We start from the raw sequence: 21343 nt of genomic DNA on the forward strand, positions 1-21343 counted from the left end.
GTGTGGGAAGGGTTCCTTGTGGAAACTGCGCCATTTGGAACACAACAATTGCGTAACAACCTAGCCAAAAGGGGGTTGGAAAATATTTTCTGCCTTTTAAAATATTGAATTGCCAACCATCAATGAGTTAGTCGAACCTTCGTTTTCTAGGGGGATTACGTTTGGCTATCAAATTTTCATATTAAAACAAAAGAGTAGAAGTCGTATATGATAGAATCTTGGTTGTTCAAGCCACACACAAAAAGAAAAAAAGGAGTCCTTTTGAATTTGATAATATCAGTTCTGATTAGGACCCTTAATGCCCTTTGTAGTCAAAGGATCCCTTCCTTCCTTTTTCAATCAATGCCTAAGTCGATTTTCCTTTGGGGTAATCTAGTTGTTGAATGTTTGTAAAAGTCAGCTGGCTGTTCCGTAAAGAAATCTATTTACAGTGCAAAAATTGAAGTCGAATGCCCTAAATTTGAACATCGAAGAGCTGTTGGGCAGTTGGTCAACACCTATAGGGTCTGGGTTTTTTGCCCTTCTCAGGCTAGAAAGGCCCTGGCTAGTTCAGGCTCTAAATGCCGTGAACTACAAATGGGTGAATGATTAAACATTGATGGCAAAAGAAGGAACATGCATAGGGCATAGCTAGGAATTAATATTGTCACGTGATAATTATTTTCTTCTTAAAACGTTAATCAATTGAAGTGTGCAATGTCTATACTTATCAATTTAGAGCTCTTATCATACATATCCCATATGAAATTCCTTAACAGTAACTTATACCTAATTATGCTTACAATTCAAAAGGGTGCTCTACTTTGTTGATTGATTACTTAATATAGAAGTATTAAGTTCAATTAATCATATATTTCAAACTTAATGATCTCACCCATTGAATCAAGCAAATCTTGTTCCATAATTTCATATATATATATATATATAGTTATTTATTTTTCTTTCCACCGAAAATATGTAGGTGTCCCCTTTAATATGTGGGATTAAATATTGGTAAAGATTGAAGTCATCTACCTTACTTCGTGCCCCTAATTATATATACTTTTAATAGTTGCAGCTTGTATTTCGATGGTCTTTGCCTCTATGTGGATAAATAGTTGTTGAGGGTAATAAATGGTTTACCAATGGGAGGATACCATCATGCTCCTTGTTCATGAAGCAGATCCCAACTAACCCTTTTCTTTGAAACTTTCACTGATCATAGTTTTCTGTATTTGGCCAAGTAAAAGGATGAAAAGTTTAAGAAATAGTTTAAAGGATTGAGTCAAGTACCGGCCCTCAGTTAAAACGCGTTCCTCAATCTTCACCATTAATTAATGTTTAATGCCACCTTCTATATTTCCAAAGAAAACTCTGTCAAAGTTTGCCAAATGCTCGTGATACTAATCACGTCATCTTCAGTCACATAGAACAATTCAAAATCTTTGTATAAAATTTTAGAGTTTTTACTTTCTCTTACTATTCGTTATATACTTTCAATTCTTCGATCTTTCCTTTAACTTTAAACATCTTAAAAATTTTAAAAATTTAAATTGATTATTATGAATGCACTTAAACCTCTAAGGTGTTCTTTGATCGATTCAAATATAGTGACAACTGAAGAGAAAACTGGAATGCTTGGATATATAAACCCAAGGTTTATCTCCACAACTTTGAGCCAATCATAGCTTAAGATTTTGGCTTTGACCATTTTGAAGAGAAGAAATTAAAATTCTTCTGGGGAAGGATGCATCAGAAATTAGGTAAGTCCAACATTATTTTTAGTGAATCTGAAGCCCCAAGTCTTGTTTAGAACTGTTATCTAAACCCTCCTAAAAGTCCCAAACCATCTGATTTCTGTTTTGTTTTTTGCAAATTATTCATTTGATTTGTAGGAAACGTTTTGGGATTGCCTTGTTGGTTACGTGTTAGGTAGCAGCACTGTTGACTAAAATGTTTTCTAGATAGATGAGGGTTTGGTCACTTGCCTTGGGATCAAAGATGTCTCCTCTCGACCATCAATTTTAGAGGGTCAAAGCTTGTATTAATTTTCCCCAATATCTGAAGCTTGTTGTTAAGAAAATATAATTCAGACTAAATTGCTTTGTATTGACTTTAAACAAAAATATACATAAAAGTGTCAGATTAAATATGTACTTATAGAAAATATATTGCGATAAATATTGATAAATAATTATATCGATAATTAAGTCTCTAACTTTCGAATGCAGCATAACTCATCCTATCTCGATATATTGATACAAAGATCCCTTAATCAGCCCGATTTAGCATTTTTTTTTTTGGACTCATTTCCCTAACAAGCAATGTATGCACCTGTTCTTTCTTTTCCATTTTTGGTATAATGTAAAAAATTATTTAGTTAAATTACTATAATCTTCGTTTTGCTTCAATCCCACGCGCTTGTTTTGTCTTGAATCAGATAAGTTTGATCTAATATCAAGGAGCAAAGAGCCTAAAATCAGTTGAGATCCTAGGCAGGGAAAACAATGAGCAATTACCTACACTATGGTCTATGGCTTGAACTCGTAGCAAACGCAGTCGAGTTGGTTGGAGTCAAAGCTTAATTTATCTGTTGGAACAACTTTCTTCTCCCTTCATTAACATCAAGTTATTCAACTTGGTCGTCCTCTCTTTTCATTACTGCAGCACCCAGCAGGACATGGACTTGAATTGGTAGATGATCAAATACAGAAAAGATTATCGATTAAAATATATCAACTTAGAATTTGGTAAACCGGTTAACCTATATAATTCGTACATAGAATTTGGATTTGTTTGATTTTTTCTTTGGGGGGTTTAAGTATTAAAAAAGTTCTTCAATTATGGGTATTTATGCATTTTATGATATCTTAAGAAGTCTTTATCTTTTGATTTGTGCACATACAAACAAAAACTTAACAAACGTCAAACTTAATGTCAATTAGTATTTTTCTTTGTCCATGTGACAACCAATGTAACCACATGACAACTGATGCAAAATGGATTACATGACTACATCATATGCTACGTAAATAAAAAAGAAATTAACTACTATTGAGCTTGACGGTAATTGATATTTCGTTAGGATTAAAGATTTGTTTAAATACAAATTAAAAGTTTTAAGACTTTTTTGAATATATTAAAAGATAGCTGACTAATTAACCGAGTAGTAAGTACAAATTTCATCAAACTGACTTGATCTAAAGAGGAATGTAAAAAAAATATATGACTTGAACTGGTCCTATTTTTCATTTGTTTGTTTTCAACATATGAGAAATGTGTTAAACAAATACATTAGGAGCCAGCTAGCTAGGTAAAGTCAATTTTAAAACAAATAACTTTGGTCATTTTCTTCTATTTAATTAGCATTTTGTGGGTGGTGCATGGATCAAGGTTTGGTAATATACAGGTCATTTTAGGAGGAAAACAAAACCCAAAAAAAAAAAAAAAGGCAGAAGAGCTAATTTTGATTAAGTCTTTCTTTATAGTCAGTCCAAAGTTTTAATTAATAAGTTAAGTTGCAAGTGGTTAGACATCCATCCTCTCACAAAGAGTTGAAAAAGAGAATCCTTTCTCTCACATTGGCTCTCATATTTCTAATGGTAGAAAGTTCACAAATTTCTTTGGATTAATTTTTCATAATCAGTTTGAAAAGGTTCGACATATTCAATGAAATTAAAACGATACAGAAAAAATCAACATGGTCCTATGGAAAAATGACGCGTACAAATCAAAAGAATATCCAAATTTTTTATATTTTAAAAGAAAAAATGGTTTGAAAAGGTAAAATCAACACCATGTTATTTGTTCTTAGACTTGGTTTTTATTTATTTTTTATTTCTGTAAACAAATGAATGAACAAACCAAATTAGTCAACCAGTGATGCAGGCCCCAAAAGCAAATAATTAACATTCCAAATGGAATAGAACAAATGAAACCTGTTTCCGAGCTAAACATTCCTGGAACAATCGAATCAAAAGCCTGGAATTTCCATATTCTGGTCTGAATCCATGCTCTCCTCAGGCCACTAGCTAGAGCCTGGAAATTTCTATGATTGAATTCCTAGAGTTGGGGATGTTGAGAAGCAATTTTCAGAAAAATATATTGTTGCATAGTGACAAGTGCTAGCTAACTTGGATGGATTCAGGTATATTACATCAGGAAGTTGTAAGTATAAGCAGAGACCCTGGATCTACACCACAAAGGCTGAAAATCAATCTAGATGAACCAGTTTTTTTATAGAAAATAGTATACGGTTATGGACGGATTCAGATGAAATGTCGACGGAATTCTGACGAAATAAATTAATTTGTCAGGAAATATTAATCCTCCTTTCAGTTGACTCAGGTTAGATGGGCTTAGACTCACTGGCCCAAACTCGGCCCATTTAAACTTTGGGTGTTCATTGGCAGTTTGATTTTGATTCCCTTTGAGTATTTTTATCCGCCTGATTCAGGCAGAAATTATAGAAAACCAAAGCTTATGATCATGAACATAATCATATGACAAAAATTATTGCAAGACAGCTATTTTTTCCGAGAATGTGATTGTAGGAAATGTTTTTTTTTATTTAATATTTTAAATTTAATTGATATTATGTTTCGTATTTCAAAAGAAAGTAGAATGATAATCGGCTCGTCACCCGATACGGTATTGTAAGAATGGTTTTTCATTATTAAAAATAAAAAATTAAAAAATTTTAAAAAGGTGTGAAAAAGGAGAATTTTTTTTTTATCAATGTGGATAAAAATATTTTAGATTTAATGTGATTGTGTGACGTAATTAAAATTGAATTTACATTAAAACTTTATTTGATTCATATTTTTATTATTTTAATTTATTAATCGTTTTAAAAAAAATTAAAAATAAATCATCCAAGATTGCGAAAGTTACAACACACTGACGTTTCGGTTGAGACTCAGACAGCAACAGATTTCCCGCCAATCTAAACCGTAGTCGCCGGTCAACTCTAGGGTAAACTTTGTTTAAGCATTGTCCGAATTGGATCAAAGATGAAAGTACAAAACTGCCCTCGCTTTTGTTTTCAGGAAAAGAAAAATTCAATCATTAAATTGAAAAAGAAAAATGTGAAACTAAATATTTATTTTATTTATTTTTACTTTGTACTTGTCAACAGTAAAAAATTTAAAAAAATGTCTAGTTTAATAGTAATTTAAGGGGAGGACTAATCCGTCAAGAGAAGAAAACTTCGAGGATAAAACCGTCAAAACGAGAAGGATTCCCAAATTGAAGTTGTCTGCCTTGGTTCTTCACGTAACACACACTCCTTGCCGTTAAGTCAGGTACTAGAGAGACTGTCATCACACTCACACTGATGGAAACGGAAATGGAAGCCGTTGAAAACGGGAACGACGCGACCGTTACCGAGATCAACGTCCCAGTGGCCATAGACGGCGGCGAAGCAACTGAAGGAGGAGGCGATGGGGGAAGCCGTGGCGATTCGGCGATCGGAGGGCGAAAGCGGAAGGAGCGAGTGAAGGGGCCGTGGTCGCCTGAGGAAGATGTGATACTGAGTGAACTGGTGAGCAAGTTCGGGGCGAGGAATTGGAGCTTGATTGCCCGAGGAATCGCCGGTCGTTCTGGCAAGTCGTGTCGGCTTCGTTGGTGTAATCAGCTTGACCCTGCCGTTAAGCGCAAGCCGTTTACTGGTACAAAGTCTACACCTTTGTTAAAATTTTGATTGATCTGTCAATGTGGTTATCTATCTTTTCTTTTTTCTTTTTTGGTTTAATTTTTGGGAGTTGCTTGGATTATCTTTGCATGTTAGATTTATGTAATAATTTGAAGTTTACAGTACCATGTTTGTTCAAATTTCAGTTTTTGTCTTGTTCTAATTGTGCTGTGCTTTGAGTGAACAAGGATATGGATTCCCCAGAAGTTCAACACGACAACAATGCTGAACTCTTCTTTTTTTTTTTTTTTTTGAGGGGGGGGGGTGAATTTTAGGGACATGCGTGAGAGAAACAGAGATAGTAGTGTAGAAAGTGAAAATCAAGTAGCCAGCTTTTGCTGTTGATTCACCTGTTCCTTGAAGAAATTGAACAGGAGTCGAGTGGTTAAGAAATGGGAGTAATTTTGACAAGCATTAGAGAAACTGGTTGTGATTAGGGAAGTGTCATTGCTTATAATGTTATAGGAAAGTAACAAGAAGGGGAAACTTTTTCTTCATATCATATGGTTGGCATTTGAGCAGAAATAATACTGTATCATCTTTAACTCTAAGCATATTGTGCTCGTATCCATATACTTAAAGTTCAGGGCAGAGTAGCCAGTATTGGCTTGTAACTTTCACTTCATCAGCGTTTTTGGCTGACGTACACATAATTATGCGTTTGTACAGTTGGTCAGTGCATTTAGGCTTACTTACAAGAATGGAAAATGTGCATTAAGTGATGTATTTGGTGCTTTCTGATAAAACTGAGCTAATAACCATGTTGGCTGCAGATGAGGAGGATCAGATGATAATTTCGGCACATGCAGTACATGGGAACAAATGGGCAGTGATCGCAAGGCTTCTACCTGGAAGAACAGACAATGCTATTAAAAATCACTGGAATTCGACATTGCGGCGTCGGTGCATGGAGCTTGGTAGAATAAAATCAGAATCTGAACATATGGCGGAAGATGCTAGCTTGGACAAGACCAAGGCATCATCTGAAGAAACTCTGTCTTGTGCTGAGGACAGTTCATTCAGATCTATGGAAGGAAAAGATGTAAGCTCTTTGGAAAAGTTAGATACTCAATTAAAGGGCAAATCACTGACAGGGATTCAATCTAGTCATGAATCAATTGAACCACCTACCCTTTTCCGTCCTGTAGCACGTGTGAGTGCTTTTAATGTTTATAATCATGTGGATAGACCAGAATTTGTTTTGCCGTGTTCAAGGCCTGTTCTAATGCAAGGACCTCTAATTCAAACATCAAAGCCAGATGTTGGGATCTGCAAATTGCATGAAGGAGTTTACAAGGAAGGTATAGTGCCTCTACAATGTGGTCATGGCTGTTGTGGGACTCAGAATGTTAGAAATGGAAACAGTAACTCTTTGCTGGGGCCAGAATTTGTGGAATTCTCAGAACCCCCATCTTTTCCAAATTATGAATTGGCTGCAATAGCCTCTGATATAAGTAACCTTGCTTGGCTGAAAAGTGGATTAGAAAATAACAGTGTCAGACCAATGGATGATGCAGCTGGTGGTACAACTTCTCATAGATCTCAAGTGTGCACGGGACATTTTGAAAAGACCAGAATGAGTGATCATTTCCATATTGAAGAGAGAAACAAGAAGTTGATGGGCAGAATGACCAACCTGCTGTCAACATAGAATCGGAGGCAATGGTACTTCCAGGTTGAGACATCGCCTTGACCTTGGTATGTATTAATGTCTAGCGGTGGTCAGAAAAATGATCAAGAGTGGTAGTCGAGGCTTTACAATAGCTCTGAATTAGCTTGGGGTTGATGCAGGAATGAGATCCTGGTTTCTTCTGTGTTTGAAGTAAACGCCATATGGTACTGAACTACAAGAAAGGCTTGATTGTTTCATGGTCATTGCAATGCTTGATCTATATGCTTAAATGGTCAGTGGTTGACAAATTTGATACTGGGGAGCTTGTTTACATTTTCATTTTACAAAAACCAAAATAACCTGTTAACATCCCTGTACCAGCTTGAATTGATGACAAAGTTTGGAAGCATTGATTTACATTCTGATTACTACTCTTCATCTTTTTTGTTGTGTATGTATTTGTTCTCGTTTGTATTGAAGTTTTCACTAACTTTGTTGGGCTTAAGAATGTCTTCCCCAGTATCCAAATTGACTGATTTGAGGGATGATTTTAACAATACAGAGCACTAGCATTTGCCTGTAAGGGAGAAATATCTTGTTACACTCATGATTGGCTGAATAGCTAGTGGGAAAGGTATGGCCTATGGTAGAACGTAGACTAGTAGGGACAGTTAAAGAGAACATGGGATAAGAAGTTGCTACCTGGATGAATTGCTCTTGTAAGTGTGGGGAAGTCTTGTGAGGGAGTAGTGGAGTTTCCAGTTGGGGTATGGCTTCCACTACTCGTGGGTCTTGATTTTGTTGCTGTTGGTACCCCTGTAAGGAATGCTTCATTCCTGGTAATTTATGAAAGTTCATCTTTGCCTTTCAAAAAAAAAAAAAAATTGCTCGTGTTTAGTGCTTGAATGGCATTGATGCCAAAGAGTAACGTGGATAAAAAGCTTAAAGTAGGTTTGGTGTATTTGATTCAGAAGTAGAATGGCAGCTTCGTTGATATTTAGTTCTATTAGATTCAGGCAGATAATCAGGGTAATATCTTTCTTTTCTTTTGCTGGCAAATCAGAGTGAAAGCCTGAAAGCCGGTGATGGTGCTGATAGAAAGTGGAAGACATCTGGTCTCACAAATAATGAGTGCCCAAGGCTTGTGACAGAAACATGTTGGTGTATCCTTTTCAGGTTTCAGTGATCCTAAAAGCCTTTTCTCCCGAGGTTCTACAAAGAAAGAAAAACTGCTTTTTTTCTTTTTCCTGGATACGAATCCTGAAAGAGACACATATCAGCCTGTGGTACCTACCCTACTCTGAACACCCATCAGTCCCATTTTCGTGCCAATTCTGTTGGTTTATGAATAGAAAGATTCAACTTTACACACCGCATAGGTCTTCCTTTTTTTCTTTTTAGTGTATTCTGTGTTGGCGTGTTTAACCAGATGACTTGAATGTTGTCTTTGGGTGTAGAGACCATAGAAATTTCACATAGAAAAGTACCAATCTAAAGCTAGCTATCATATTTGGTAAACAAACCCCAAGTAGGACCCCATAGGCTTGATTGGATTATGCACTGTGTTGAGTTTGAACCGCAACACAACAAGAAAACTTAAAAAAAGGAGATTAGAGAGGCAATCAACGCGTGATAATCATCCTTCTTTTGGGATGGCATTGTACATTTTAGTGCCAATTGATAACCCAAAACAAAGTAATGTTCATACTGGCAGACACACGTAAGATTTGCTCTCAACTTCTACAAGATGATCCAGCTTTAAAGATAAGAAAGAACTCTTCATCTATTAACTTTTTTATATAAAATAATTATTCCTATTTTATTTTATTTTCACAAAATATTCATTTTATATTTCTTTTATTTCATTTCGTATATCAAATGTATCCTTATTAAATTGAAGAGTTTTATTTTGATTAAAATTGAGCTCGTTAAACGTTTTAAAGATACGAAAAAACTCTGCATCAATTGTTGAGATTGATCCCAAGTTAAAGGTTTGTCTTCTTTCAACCGCTCATAAACTTTTCTTGAACAAAACTATTCTTATAATAATACGGTAATCATATTATATTGTAATAAAACTATACTAATTTAATTTATAATATGTATGTAATAATCATTTTGCTTTATTCTATTTTTACAAAATACCCATTTTATTCTGCAAACCATTAAAGAGTTTTAAAGATAAGAGAGAACTCTGCATTTGATCCCAAGTTAGAGGCTTGTCTTCCATCAACAGCTCAGAGAAACTTTTTCTGTTGAAAAGAAGAAAAAGATAAAAAGGGGAAAATCAGGGAAGATTCAACAAAAACGGGGCTTACCAGCCCCATCACCACAAGTTCACTTGCTCCTCCCTGTCTACTCCTTGATGGGAGATTGGGAATCTGAGGAAGTGGGATGGGTTCCACCTTTGCCATGTGAAAGCGATCCAAAACGGTTTTCCTTGGGGTTGTTGGTTGCAAACAATTTCCATGCTTATCTGTTTATAGTTCCTCGATGACAAGTGACAGAGTTCTTTTCAACCTCCTTGGCTTGATAATGGAGTTGCCAAACATATTTCCAAAGACATTACTCCATTGTTATGGAGTTGGAGTTAGCTTTAGCCTTCAAATTACAACTAATTCTTCCATACAAATTGAATTCGAATTCGATATTAATAAGTTAGGAGCCACGATTTATTTAACTATTTCGATCGATTATTAATTCATTCTTGGATTCTTCTTGAAGGGTTATGATTATTTTAACTAGTGGTAGAATTTAACAGCATTAATTGGAAGTATTAATGATACCCAAAGCAAAAAGAAAGGGAAAAGTAGTAGCGATGTGGTAGTGAGCTATTTGCCTTATGTGGCAAAGAAACATGTGGCCTTGGATCCATAGCATGCAGCGGTCCATTTACAACAGATTCTCAATCCTTTTATAAATAATTAATATTAATTAAATATATATATATATATCAATATATATCATATGATATGTTAATTAATAATAACGTAATATATTTATATAATATAGTAACATGGTCACGGAATAACCTTATCTTTTTAATAAAACGAGTCATTTTGATATATGATAATTAATCAAAATAAAAATATAAATACTTAATTAAATACAAAATGAAAAATATATGATTAAAGTTGAATAATACTTTTATTTTTTATAAATTTTATATATATTTTCAGAAAAATAATTAAAGAGAAAGAAGAAAACAAAAACAAATAAAGATAAAGGCATGAATCTGAATATGGGTAAACGGCCCGTCTGTAGTCCTATCTTTATCATAATTTTGCTGTTGTCATTACATTAGAGAGTCGGCTTTATAGCCAACTCCTTGCTTTTGGAATTTTCTATCCTTTTTTTCTTTCTTTTTAATATTACAAATAAATAATTAATTACAAATTTCGTAGCTTTGGTCTTGTTCACGCAAACGTCAGTACGTCACTGGAGCTATGAGGTGGTCCACTTCCGGTCAAACCCGCTTCGTAGTCTCTCAGATGCTTCTTACTTTTATCACATGCTTCGCTTGCTTATCACTTTCCATGCACATTACCCGAATCTACCCAGGGACGAATTTATTTTTTTTTTAAATTGTGACATAATTAAAATAACATTAATAATTAAAAAATTTAATAAATTCATTAATATTATTAACTATATAAAATTCTAATATAGAGAATAAAGATTTTTAATACTTCAATAGTGTATCGAACACCACTTGTTAAGTCTAATCATACGTTCAATAATGTTTCAACTTGATCAATTGGTTAATCAAGTAATTAAGATCAATAACGATTTGATCTTAAATAAATTAAACTTATTTAATTTACATATAATATATTTAATAAATCGTATTGTATTGTGTTTGTATTTATTTATATAATTATTAATATTGTACTTAAACACAACATTTGTGACATTATAATGATTATAACGTCACAACACAATTTTATGATGAGGCTGATTAAGAAATAATAGTAACTTAACAAGCTGAGGCTGCAATGCATTGAATAATGTCTTGCGGTTTCTATGATAACACGGGCGCTTAGCGTACCCCGATTAGTGTATCGGTTAACTGAAAGCTTTAAGCTTAAGTCAATAATTAAATGCTAAAAGATCTCTTTGTTTAATTAAAGACAAGCCAAACTCCGTTACGGCCACCTCCAATATTTCACTGCCAAAACTACCCTTAAAAACTTTTTCACCACTTCCCATTTTATTTAACATAAATTAAAAATACGAGTAAATATAAATATGATATAATTAAATAAATAAATCAAATTTTAAATACGGAAAAGAATGTGTTATATTTATATGTTTATTAAATAAATTAAATTAAATTTTATATGAGTGATATAATTATGACATAATAAATTTATTTAATTACTATTAACTCGAATAACTTGTTTAAATGAGTATCATAAGTAGATTAAACAAAACATATATGAATTGATACAATAACATAATTAATTAAACAATTAAATATTTATGTGCAAGTTAAACGAGTTCAACCCATTAAAGATATATTATCGTACCTTAAACATATCGATTTAATTTTATATCGTGTTAACGAGTTTTGTCCATAATAAAATTAAAGGACTTAATTCCATCTGCTAAAAGCCGAGGATAAACTTGTCATCTTATTGAGTACAAAAGAGAGCAACGACAAAAAGAAAACTATTTTCCGACATCAATTTGTTAAAACCTCAAAAATTCTGGTGTGCTGAAAGGATCGTGCTCTTCTAAGGAGTATGCGTACCTCAAATCTCAACCGTCGGATTATCTTAAAGAATCACACATCACAAAACTGATACCATCGGACGTACAGAATCTGCTTAAGACAAAGATCCCATAGTACCAACGCCCAGTCTTCCAGCAACTTTGTTTTTCTGTCTTTCTTTTAATTTATATATGTGAAAGAAAAGAAAAGAAATCTCCTCTCAGTTCTCTGTGCACTCACTGCACGTTTCTGTTCTTCTTTGCAGTGCGTGCTCAACACTTCTTGCAGAGCATCAGTCCTATGTCTTTAAACTCCTCTCCTTGTTCTTCTTCTGCTCTTTCCTATGCATTTCTTCTTGTTGAGTACGAAGTCACGACTCTCTTTACTCTTATCTTGTTTTCACCTTTTGATTCTCTGGGTCACTCTTGTTTTGGGTTGTTCCGAATTTTTTAAGTTTTCTTTGTTACTGAATCATTAATGGAGGTAAAGGGTCACCTAATCCAATAATAGTGTCTTTAAATTCTCACATTTTGTCCAAGCTTTGTTCAAACCCACCTCAAAGCTTGAAACTTTGAGCCTGTTGAGTATTTGATCCTCCAAACCTTGAAAGTTTTAAGCCTGTTTAATTACAAAGCCTTAACTCCAAGTTTCAGCTTACTTTCAAAATGTCATCTTTAGAGATGTCCCAAATCGATTTAGAGCAAGGCACTCACCGCCGGAACGGGAGTGACGTCAGCGCCGGGGAGGCTAGCGTCTGCTTCTCCGACGCTGACGAGGGTTCTTGCTACTCTCAGTTTTATTCCACTACAGGTGGTTCTTACGATGAGTACAGCTTCGCTTGCGCTTCTGATGGACAGATTGGCGACGTGTCGGATTCCAGGAGGGTGTCTTCAGTCTCGGATTGTTCGGTGGAGGTGGAGATTCAGAGGGGAGTTCCTGAAATCAAGGTGCATTTGGCGAAAGTCGAGAAAGATTGTAGAATTTGCCACTTGGGTTTGGAAAGTAACAGCCATGAATCTGGTGTTCCTATTGAATTGGGTTGTTCTTGTAAGGATGATCTTGCTGCTGCTCATAAACAGTGTGCCGAGGCATGGTTTAAGATCAGAGGAAATAAGTAAGTAAAAGAATTCTTGCCATTTCCCCCCCTCCTTTTCTGCATACTTTTGGCTTTTGGGTAAAATTATAGATGTCTAGTTGATGTAGTCATAATTGTAACTTTTGTATGTATTGTTCTTATGATGATTGCTTAGACTTGGGATTACTCTTTCTTGTTAGTGTTTTACAGTTTACTATTTGTTAGACTTGAGGGAGTGATTGTACTAACAACCCACAAAAGGCAATAAAAAGTTAAAAAGTTGATTATTTGGGGTGTTAGTTTTGCTATCCTTGGTTAAATTAAGTTATGAGACGAAAAGATGCATGTGAAAAGGAGCAATTTGCTTAATGGAAAAGAAAGTGGGAAGGATATTACGTGTATAAAGGGTGTTGATAGAAATTAAAGTAAAGCTAAAGGCTAAAGCATTAAAAACTCCTCATGCTATGTCTAACTACGCAAACAATTCTTTGCTGTTATGTGCTTTTTTTGAGGTTTAGGAATCTCTCTTTCTTTTCCTCTGGTTCTCTGTCCTTGTAGGAAAGTGGGGATTTGACCTTTATTGATGTATTTCTCTGGTCTTGGTTGAAGATCATTGCTTGCTGGTCCACCACTTTGGAGTTTTTTAATTTGTAGTTGCAGATTCCAGATTTCTTACTTGACATGATTAGAGATTATTGATAATTTTAGATGCCAAACCGTTGGCACAAGAAGTTCCCTGATTCTAAATGTGATTCTAAACTTTCAGCAGATTTTGCATTTGGCATGTTCCGCACTCCATGCATATTTAGATTGGGTTCCATGTTTTGGTGAAAGGATTGTTGATACGATAAATACCATAACCACGGTGGACCTATTGGCATTTGCTAGCTATTGTGCCATCTAACATTCCAGTTCAGTAGTTGATTGGCCCCCATCATTAACCTGGATATTGTATTGATCAGATTAGGATGTGAAACTGTCTAACAATTAATATGATCATGCTTCAAATACTACACATTTTACTGATCTTATTTCTGACTTGAAAGCCAAACAGAAGGTCCACATTAATTAAATTTACTAGTTTTGATGATGAATTCACATGGAATCCATCTTAGATACCGTTCTCATTAAGCTCATATGCTGCCAAGTGTTTTCTGATGTCATCACCTACAAAGAGAGACTCACATTTGGAATTGGCAAAAAATATGCCAGCTAGATGCAAGCTGTGATATCTGAGTTAATGTGCGAGTTTTGAAACTATGCATAAGTTTTGTTATCATTACAGATGAGCACGATTCATAATGTAAAACTGAACATAATGATAATTTATTTGATAAATAGGTTCTTTTATTCATGTGTAATATATTGAAGGTTAGAAGTGGTAGCTTTGCCTTTTCACTGAAATGCAGGGTGTAATGATTGTATGTTGTATCATTAAATCTAGAATGCTGCATGGTCCATTACTCATTGAACACCATTAAGCAATATCCTTACCTCCAATGGTCTTTAGCCTCTCATTTTGAGTTTCATCACTACTGAAAATTTTTTCTTTTGTGATTTGTCATACCTCTCCCAATACTCACTCAAGTCTGCTTAATTGTTTTAGGACCTGTGAGATTTGTCATTCTATTGCACGCAATGTTGTTGGTGTGACTGAGATTGAGTCGACAGAGCAATCAAATGAAGCCAACAGTTCCACGACAACAGCTGCAGTCTCAGGAGCAGCACCACATTCAGACTCTCGAAGCTTCTGGCATGGCCATCGCTTCCTCAACTTTCTCCTTGCATGCATGGTATTTGCATTTTTCATATCATGGCTCTTTCACTTCAATGTGCCATCATCATAAAATCCTGTAGCACAGTTCTTGAACAAAATTGAAAGAATGAAAATAAAGAAACCGAATTACTGTAAAGGAGCCTGGAGAATTTGTTGCTGTGATGATGAGTAATTGGATAGTCTAGGGTCTTGTGATGGTCCATAGGTATTTTACACACGCCGGCTTCTTCTCCATACATGTAGAGAAAGTTTGTTCTATCTAATATATGCACATTCATCATAATTATCAAAACTGTGTCTTGCTTTTGTATTCATAAAGTAGGGAATCACTATATCTGGCTTTAGAAGAGTTTTCGATGGTTGGTCTGTATAATCGTTTCCATGCATTTTGTGCATGTGAAATTTCTCCTCAGATTGCGATTTCAAGAAAATACCTTGTAAAGTATTTATTTGGTGGGAAAGTCTAACAAAATTTTCCTTTTGATAAGTGAGATGCTATCAAGAATAGCATGTAGAAAATTTTCTTTTCAATTCTGGCTGGTGTTTTTCACTTGGCAGAAGGCATTGCTACTTGCAATTGCCATTGCCATCAAAAGTACTGAAGCAGCTGTCATTTAGAACCTAACCTAACCTAACCTAACCATCTTGAAATGCAGGTGCATTAGCTGGTTGTCACAGCTAGTAGCACACTACCATGTTAGGTCCTGTCCATCCGGACAACTTTGGTCCTTGCAAAGATTGTCATCTTTGGGGGAAACTGAATCAAACTTGCAAAGAAATACCAAAACAAAAGTCTTATCATTTTCTGGCAAATTCAGGGAGAGTGAGAAGGTCTAGAGCTGTGATTACTCGGTAAATGGTTTACATTCTTGTTTTCGGGCACCCACATTAATACTTGAAACAACTTTTGTTTTGTATTAGTAGTTGCCTAATCAAAGATATAGGCAATCTTCTGTTCAAAGGGTGAAATTCATTCTTCTATATGATGCTCAAAGTCTCAAGACAGACCCCGGTAAGAGATTGAACAACCATGAAATAATCAAAACCAACAATAAATATTGAAGAATTCTGCAAAGCAGCGAAAGCCCAGAATCATAAATACAAGAGCCCAAAGAAAACTAGGGGAGAGAGAAGAAAAAAAATAAAACAATTGGAAAAAACCTATACAAATTTTATCAGTTTTTGCTTCTTTTGGCTTCCAAGCTGGTGCTATCTTTGAGCGTTTCTTGGCCGTCACTCTCCATCCCTAGGCTAAACAGGCAAGCGGCTTGTAGATACAAAGCTGTGGGCCACTCTGGGGACACCACCTGTGCCTGCATAGCATCCCCAAGGGCCTCTTGTGGCCTATCATTCATCAAGTAAGACAAGCAGCGTCTGGCATAGACGGTTGGTGACACCATGGTCCCGACATCAATGAACTACATAAGACAGACAAGATCTTGAGTCTTTCCTGTATGGCATATTAATGCACAAGGGTCGAATTGACAATGGTAGTATGTTAATGAGTAAGTGAGTTCATGGCCTACTAGCAATAAATTTTCAGAAGAACATTAGGTGGTGCACATGTGGCAAACCAGATAAGCTTAGTCCTGTATATATATAAAAAGAAACCCAGATTTTCTTCCTTGCCATGCTTTTGTAACGTGATGTCTTCTGCAAGAATCACAAGAGGTATAGATTTTGCACATGGGAAACTCACCTGTGTGTAGCAATCAACTGCACTTGCAAAATCCTTAGCCCGAAAAGCAGTATCTCCATGTTTCTTTGAATTCAAGGTTTCCTGCATTTGGCTGGTCCACATTTGAAAAGAAAGCTGAAAAAGGACAGAAAAAAAAAAAAAACAAAATGAATTAGACAGATATTACATGATTGCTGAAGTAACTTTAACTAGGCAGATGGGAAATGATCCTTTGCTCTTTAAGCCACAAAATAATTGGCCATTTTGCAGTCAATTGGTTATGACTCATGGACTAATTCTGTAATTCCATAGCATTTTTTTTTCATTTGTTATCTTGTCCTCCTCCCACAACATGAGTTTGTGGCAGGTTGAGGAGAGCTATCCCTTCCCCGGCCAGTTCAAGATAAAGAAAGTCATATCAACAGTAGTTTGCTTGCCGCTAATGTTTGTTTATATGCTGAAAATGAGTTACAGAACATATTTTCACACCTCATGAAAATAGAACATTAAGGATGGAGTAGCGAACCTCATTAGCGATCCCCTCATCGTCTTTGTATCCCATCTTCTCCAATATTTCATGTATAGCAGTCAGATCCAACCTCAGGCAAGCCTCCCCAAAAGGTGTCAATGACAATGGCTGTTTTGGAGAAGCAGTTCCTTGTGGAATACCCATCAAAACATATGATGGTACCTAGCAAAACTCCATTTAATGAGAAAATTCAATGGTGTTTTACAAAAGACAATCCAAAATAATGAAGGACGGGGAGAAGAAATGTACATAGGTACAAAGTACAATTATGTCATTGAAATGAATAAATGCTGTATGAGGAAGAGTTCAAAAGTTCAGAAGATACCAAAATACAAAAACAACAGCTAGAGAGATATGAACTTGCAGTAGTCAATTCAATAAGCAAAGTTTATGTACCTCTGCTTCCTTCTGGAGTGACAGGAGAGATGTGACAAGGGACTTTGCATTCGGCCTCTCACGAGCTTCATACTGCAAACAGCGAGAGGCTAATCGCACTAACTCTGTTCCATCATCATTAGAGAAATGGCCCTCCAAAGCAGAATCCATCAACATGAGAAAATTCTTGCTTCGAATCAGGTCAAGTGCCTACAAACAGGGCATACCGACACTTAAATTACCATGGACTATTTTAACTCAGATACACTGAAGTCAACAGCATCCAAACGTTGGCATCACATTTTCATTTTAAAAACTAGGAAATCTTTTTGAAATTTAGAACTTCAACATCTCATGAAGTTACTGCAGCAGGCAGTTATTACAGCACCATTCACATAGGAAAATGTTAACTTCTTAAGAATCCAAATCAAGCAAATACTAATTTTCTAACCAATCAATCACATTACATATTGGTACGTCCCGATTCGCAATATGAATGGAACACTAATTATCAAGCTTTGTTTTGCAAAGAAACAAGAATTATTATGAGACAAAGAGAACTTACATGGCTGGGAGGAATATGTTTGCCACTCATGAGATCTAGCATCAAGGTCCCAAAGCTATATACAACACTTTCTGGAGTCACTCTACCTGCCAAAGAAGCACATCCAGACTTTGAGTTGAGATTCCAAAGTAATGCATTTCTTAACATGCAGATGAAATGAACCGTTTGAACACTTAACCCGTTCTCAGGTATTCTGGAGGTGTGAAAGCTAAGTTGGTGCTATAACTCTTGCCATCTCTGCTATTCTTCATGAGGCCAAAGCAAGACAACCTGGGATTACCATCCTGTCAACAAAAGACCCAATTCAGAATCGAAAGCCGAGATGGTTAAAATGGGTGGTTTGACAAGCAAAATCTTCATTAAGTTTACATTATCAAACAAAATCCTGTACGCATTGAGATCATGGTACAAAGCTCTTCCTTTACTGCTACAATACTCTAAAGCTTGCGCCAGGTACAATGCCACCCTCAACCTCATAGCCCATTTCATCGGCTGATTTTCCCCTGACAATTCAGCCCAGTAACTTTCTTTTACTTTTAACTGCAACCTTCATTTTCACACTGGAAAAAAACAAAAACGTACTAACTTACAGTGAAAAAGATGCTTTGCCAGCGTTTCATTGGGCATAAACTCGGCCACCAACAGCCTCTCCTCGCCTTCATAACAACAACCAATCAGATTCGCCAACCGCTCACTCCTTAAACTCCCAACAGCTCTGGCTTCCTCCTAAAACACATTTTGATCATTTAATCTTTACTTGGTTTAATAATTAAAAAATTACAAAACTAAAGGAATGGAATTGAAAACGGACGAGGAATTGGCGTGAATCAGGCCAGGCGAACTTGTTAAACCGTTTAACGGCGACCCAACGGTCATTGTCGAGCTTCCCTTTGAACACAACGTTAGGAGCTTTTTCACCGTGTTCCGACACTATGTTATCGGAAGAGAACCCACACGTGGCAGCTTTCAATTGCTCCAAGCTGAACTCACTGAAACTCGGCCATGTGTTCTTCTCACCTTTGCCTCCATTCTCTGCATGAAAATTACAATCTTTTCTCGACTAAAAAAAATTTTGTAAGAAGAGAAAGACAAACAGAGGAACAGAAGACGAAAGGGTACCGAGGTCGGAGGATTCGAGGACGGAAGCTTTAAGGTGAGACTGAAACCAGCAAATAGAGAATTTAGAACAACGAGCTCCCATTTTTCAAGTCAAACGATCAAACGACGGAGAATCAACGACAAGTGAAATGATCAGACGCTGTGCATTGCTGCTACAATCCCGAACTCTGATCGTCTTGAATCCAAAGTTCTTTCTTTTCTCTCTCTCTGTGTTGGTTCAGCTTTAGTAGTACTTCCTTTCCCTCTCTTTACTATAAAAATCCGAAATTTTTATTGCTTAAAACTTGTTGAAATTTACTCAATTATCCAACCAATTCCAAAAAAGCGCCTTTTTTGTTTATGGGTTTCAGCCTTTTTTCCACAATCTCATCATTTCCTTCCCTCTTTGAGCCTCTTTTCAATTCTCTGGATGGTTTTTTTGGGAAAAATATGCTATGGGTTTGAGGGCTTTTTGGCCCTTTTAGAGGTATCAATACCGCGTTGGCGACGAAGTGGAGGAAGTGGAATCGAATCAAGGGGTGGTATTAGGTTTGGTCTAGTCAAAAATCATGCAAAACCAATGACGTGGAAAGCAGATTTCACGATTGTGTGTCAGTTCTGGTCTTAGATTTGGCGAAGTTGCATTAAGAATTTCTTTTATTATTTTTAAGTAACTCACTCTCACTTGTGTTATGTCCTCATCAGATTATAATCCGATTCTGCTGAACTAGATTCCTTGACAGGGACCAATCTGCCATTTCTTTTGGCGCAAGAACATGCAATTTGGGTTCAAAAGTTCACACTTGGTTTGTTGAAAAATGGGATAATTTAAGTGGAAGTGAGGGAAATGAATATGTAATTCTGCAATTTGGGTTCTTTAAGTATCACGTTTTGCATGACAAATTCACCGTGAAACAAGAATCGTGTTTTCTGACTATGAGCATTCAGCATGATCATCTCGAAACAGATCAGTACTCATCTTGTCGTTAGAAAAAGAGAAAACAGAGCATAAAAGCCTTTTTAGGAAGATGTCTCGTTGAGGAATGAGGGCATGGGATGGGAATGGTAGCAGGTTGTAGGGAATTAGTGGGAAAACCATGTGATCATTGACAATGAAGCAAGTTGTCATTTGGGTTTTGACTCTATCAACCTTTTCTTTCTATTTTATTTTGCAATAAACAGGATGGAATTCCAATAATGTCAATCCAAGATACCTTAATCAATGGAAGAAAAGGCAGATGGCTTTTCTCAAAAGTGAATGAGCAAAGGCCTTTCCCAATGCCCTTTTCTGAAACTTATCAGAATGAAATGGAACTTCAAAAAAAAAAAAAAACTTCAGAATTTCAATCTGTTTACTGCATATATATTTAACCAGTGGTCACTGAGGAAACAAAATATGAAATCTGGCTACAAGTATATGTTGCCATCAAGAAATGGACCCAAAGAAATCAGATAGAACAAAAAAAACATAGAGATCCCTGTTGCAAATTAAGCATGCCCTGGTCACACTCTCATCCACAAAGGGATAACAAGAAACAAAAGAAATCAAGAGAGAGAGTCCATGTCTGACAGGTGGTGACATAATTAGTACCACCCACTTAGGGTTCAAGAGGACCCCTTTTGGCTTTTTACAGGGAAAAAAAAGGGGAAGGAGAGGGGCATGAAAAAGGAGAAAGGTGGTCGTTATGCAGACATGAAACAATGATGGAAATTGCATCTCCTTTCTCTCAGGCTGGCCTCAGCCCTCTCAATCAGACATTGCCATTCTTCTCCCACCTCTTCTCTTTATTGACCAACTTTTTTTTACAGCTTAAATTGCGCCCAGCATCGCTTTTCTGGTCATCCCACCACAGGTGGGCGCCATCAACCACTCACTTGCCCTTGCTCACAAGATCACCGAAGAAATATGGGGCCTCGTTGCTGTCATATTGTCGACACAAGCACACTCCAAAGAAAGCCCACATGGGCAAAGCAAGGCTAGCTGTTAGACAGCCCATGTCCTTGAAATTTTAACATTGATACGCGACAAAATGATACAAATACAAATAAAGAATATAAAGATAGACTTAAAGACATACCCTGCCTTTGTTTGCATCCTTTCCAATAATGTTAGAGATAAGATTAGATGGATCGTATTCAAATTATACCGTGTTTGGACACGGTTTGTGATCTAAGAGCTCCTTTTTCCAAAAGGGTATTGCAAAATGTTTTACGTATTCAATCTTTATGCATCCCCCATTCACGTCCAC

At 36.0% G+C, this 21343-nt stretch overlaps 3 protein-coding genes and 1 non-coding gene across 4 annotated transcripts; 3 read left to right on the forward strand and 1 right to left on the reverse strand.

Annotated features, from left to right (window-relative positions):
* The first annotated feature begins 3632 nt into the window (after nucleotides 1-3632).
* On the forward strand, nucleotides 3633-3731 carry LOC148762332 (U6 spliceosomal RNA). The gene has a single exon (XR_016026633.1). It is a non-coding gene; the product is annotated as a U6 spliceosomal RNA (small nuclear RNA).
* A 1495-nt stretch (nucleotides 3732-5226) lies between these two features.
* Nucleotides 5227-7866, forward strand: MYB1 (myb domain protein 1). Its single transcript, XM_007026773.3, has 2 exons — nucleotides 5227-5648; nucleotides 6445-7866. The coding sequence occupies exons 1-2, from the start codon at nucleotides 5315-5317 to the stop codon at nucleotides 7320-7322; spliced, it is 1212 nt and encodes a 403-aa protein (XP_007026835.3). The 5' UTR covers nucleotides 5227-5314; the 3' UTR covers nucleotides 7323-7866.
* A 4354-nt stretch (nucleotides 7867-12220) lies between these two features.
* On the forward strand, nucleotides 12221-15141 carry LOC18597633 (uncharacterized). Its single transcript, XM_007026775.3, has 2 exons — nucleotides 12221-13111; nucleotides 14679-15141. Exons 1-2 carry the CDS (start codon nucleotides 12663-12665, stop codon nucleotides 14917-14919), a joined length of 690 nt encoding a protein of 229 aa, XP_007026837.2. The 5' UTR covers nucleotides 12221-12662; the 3' UTR covers nucleotides 14920-15141.
* A 744-nt stretch (nucleotides 15142-15885) lies between these two features.
* BSK6 (kinase with tetratricopeptide repeat domain-containing protein) lies at nucleotides 15886-19626 on the reverse strand. Its single transcript, XM_007026776.3, has 10 exons — nucleotides 19116-19626; nucleotides 18808-19028; nucleotides 18587-18722; nucleotides 18366-18499; nucleotides 18175-18280; nucleotides 17997-18082; nucleotides 17453-17641; nucleotides 17054-17218; nucleotides 16549-16662; nucleotides 15886-16267 (listed from the first exon to the last, which is right to left on the reverse strand). Exons 1-10 carry the CDS (start codon nucleotides 19195-19197, stop codon nucleotides 16025-16027), a joined length of 1476 nt encoding a protein of 491 aa, XP_007026838.2. The 5' UTR covers nucleotides 19198-19626; the 3' UTR covers nucleotides 15886-16024.
* Between the last annotated feature and the right edge of the window lie 1717 nt (nucleotides 19627-21343).

Source organism: Theobroma cacao, chromosome 5, assembly GCF_053813885.1.
Source record: "Theobroma cacao isolate CCN51 chromosome 5, ASM5381388v1, whole genome shotgun sequence".
Classification (NCBI taxonomy): Eukaryota; Viridiplantae; Streptophyta; class Magnoliopsida; order Malvales; family Malvaceae; genus Theobroma; species Theobroma cacao.

Coding starts and splice junctions, on each gene's coding strand:
- BSK6 (XM_007026776.3), bottom strand. CDS start 19,197: ATGGGAGCTCGTTGTTCTAAATTCTCTATTTGCTGGTTTCAGTCTCAC. Junction 18,083..18,174: donor TCCAGAATACCTGAGAACGG/GTTAAGTGTTCA, acceptor CTTCTTTGGCAG/GTAGAGTGACTCCAGAAAGT. Junction 17,642..17,996: donor AACATATTCCTCCCAGCCAT/GTAAGTTCTCTT, acceptor CCCTGTTTGTAG/GCACTTGACCTGATTCGAAG.
- LOC18597633 (XM_007026775.3), top strand. CDS start 12,663: ATGTCATCTTTAGAGATGTCCCAAATCGATTTAGAGCAAGGCACTCAC. Junction 13,112..14,678: donor TTTAAGATCAGAGGAAATAA/GTAAGTAAAAGA, acceptor TAATTGTTTTAG/GACCTGTGAGATTTGTCATT.
- MYB1 (XM_007026773.3), top strand. CDS start 5,315: ATGGAAACGGAAATGGAAGCCGTTGAAAACGGGAACGACGCGACCGTT. Junction 5,649..6,444: donor TAAGCGCAAGCCGTTTACTG/GTACAAAGTCTA, acceptor TGTTGGCTGCAG/ATGAGGAGGATCAGATGATA.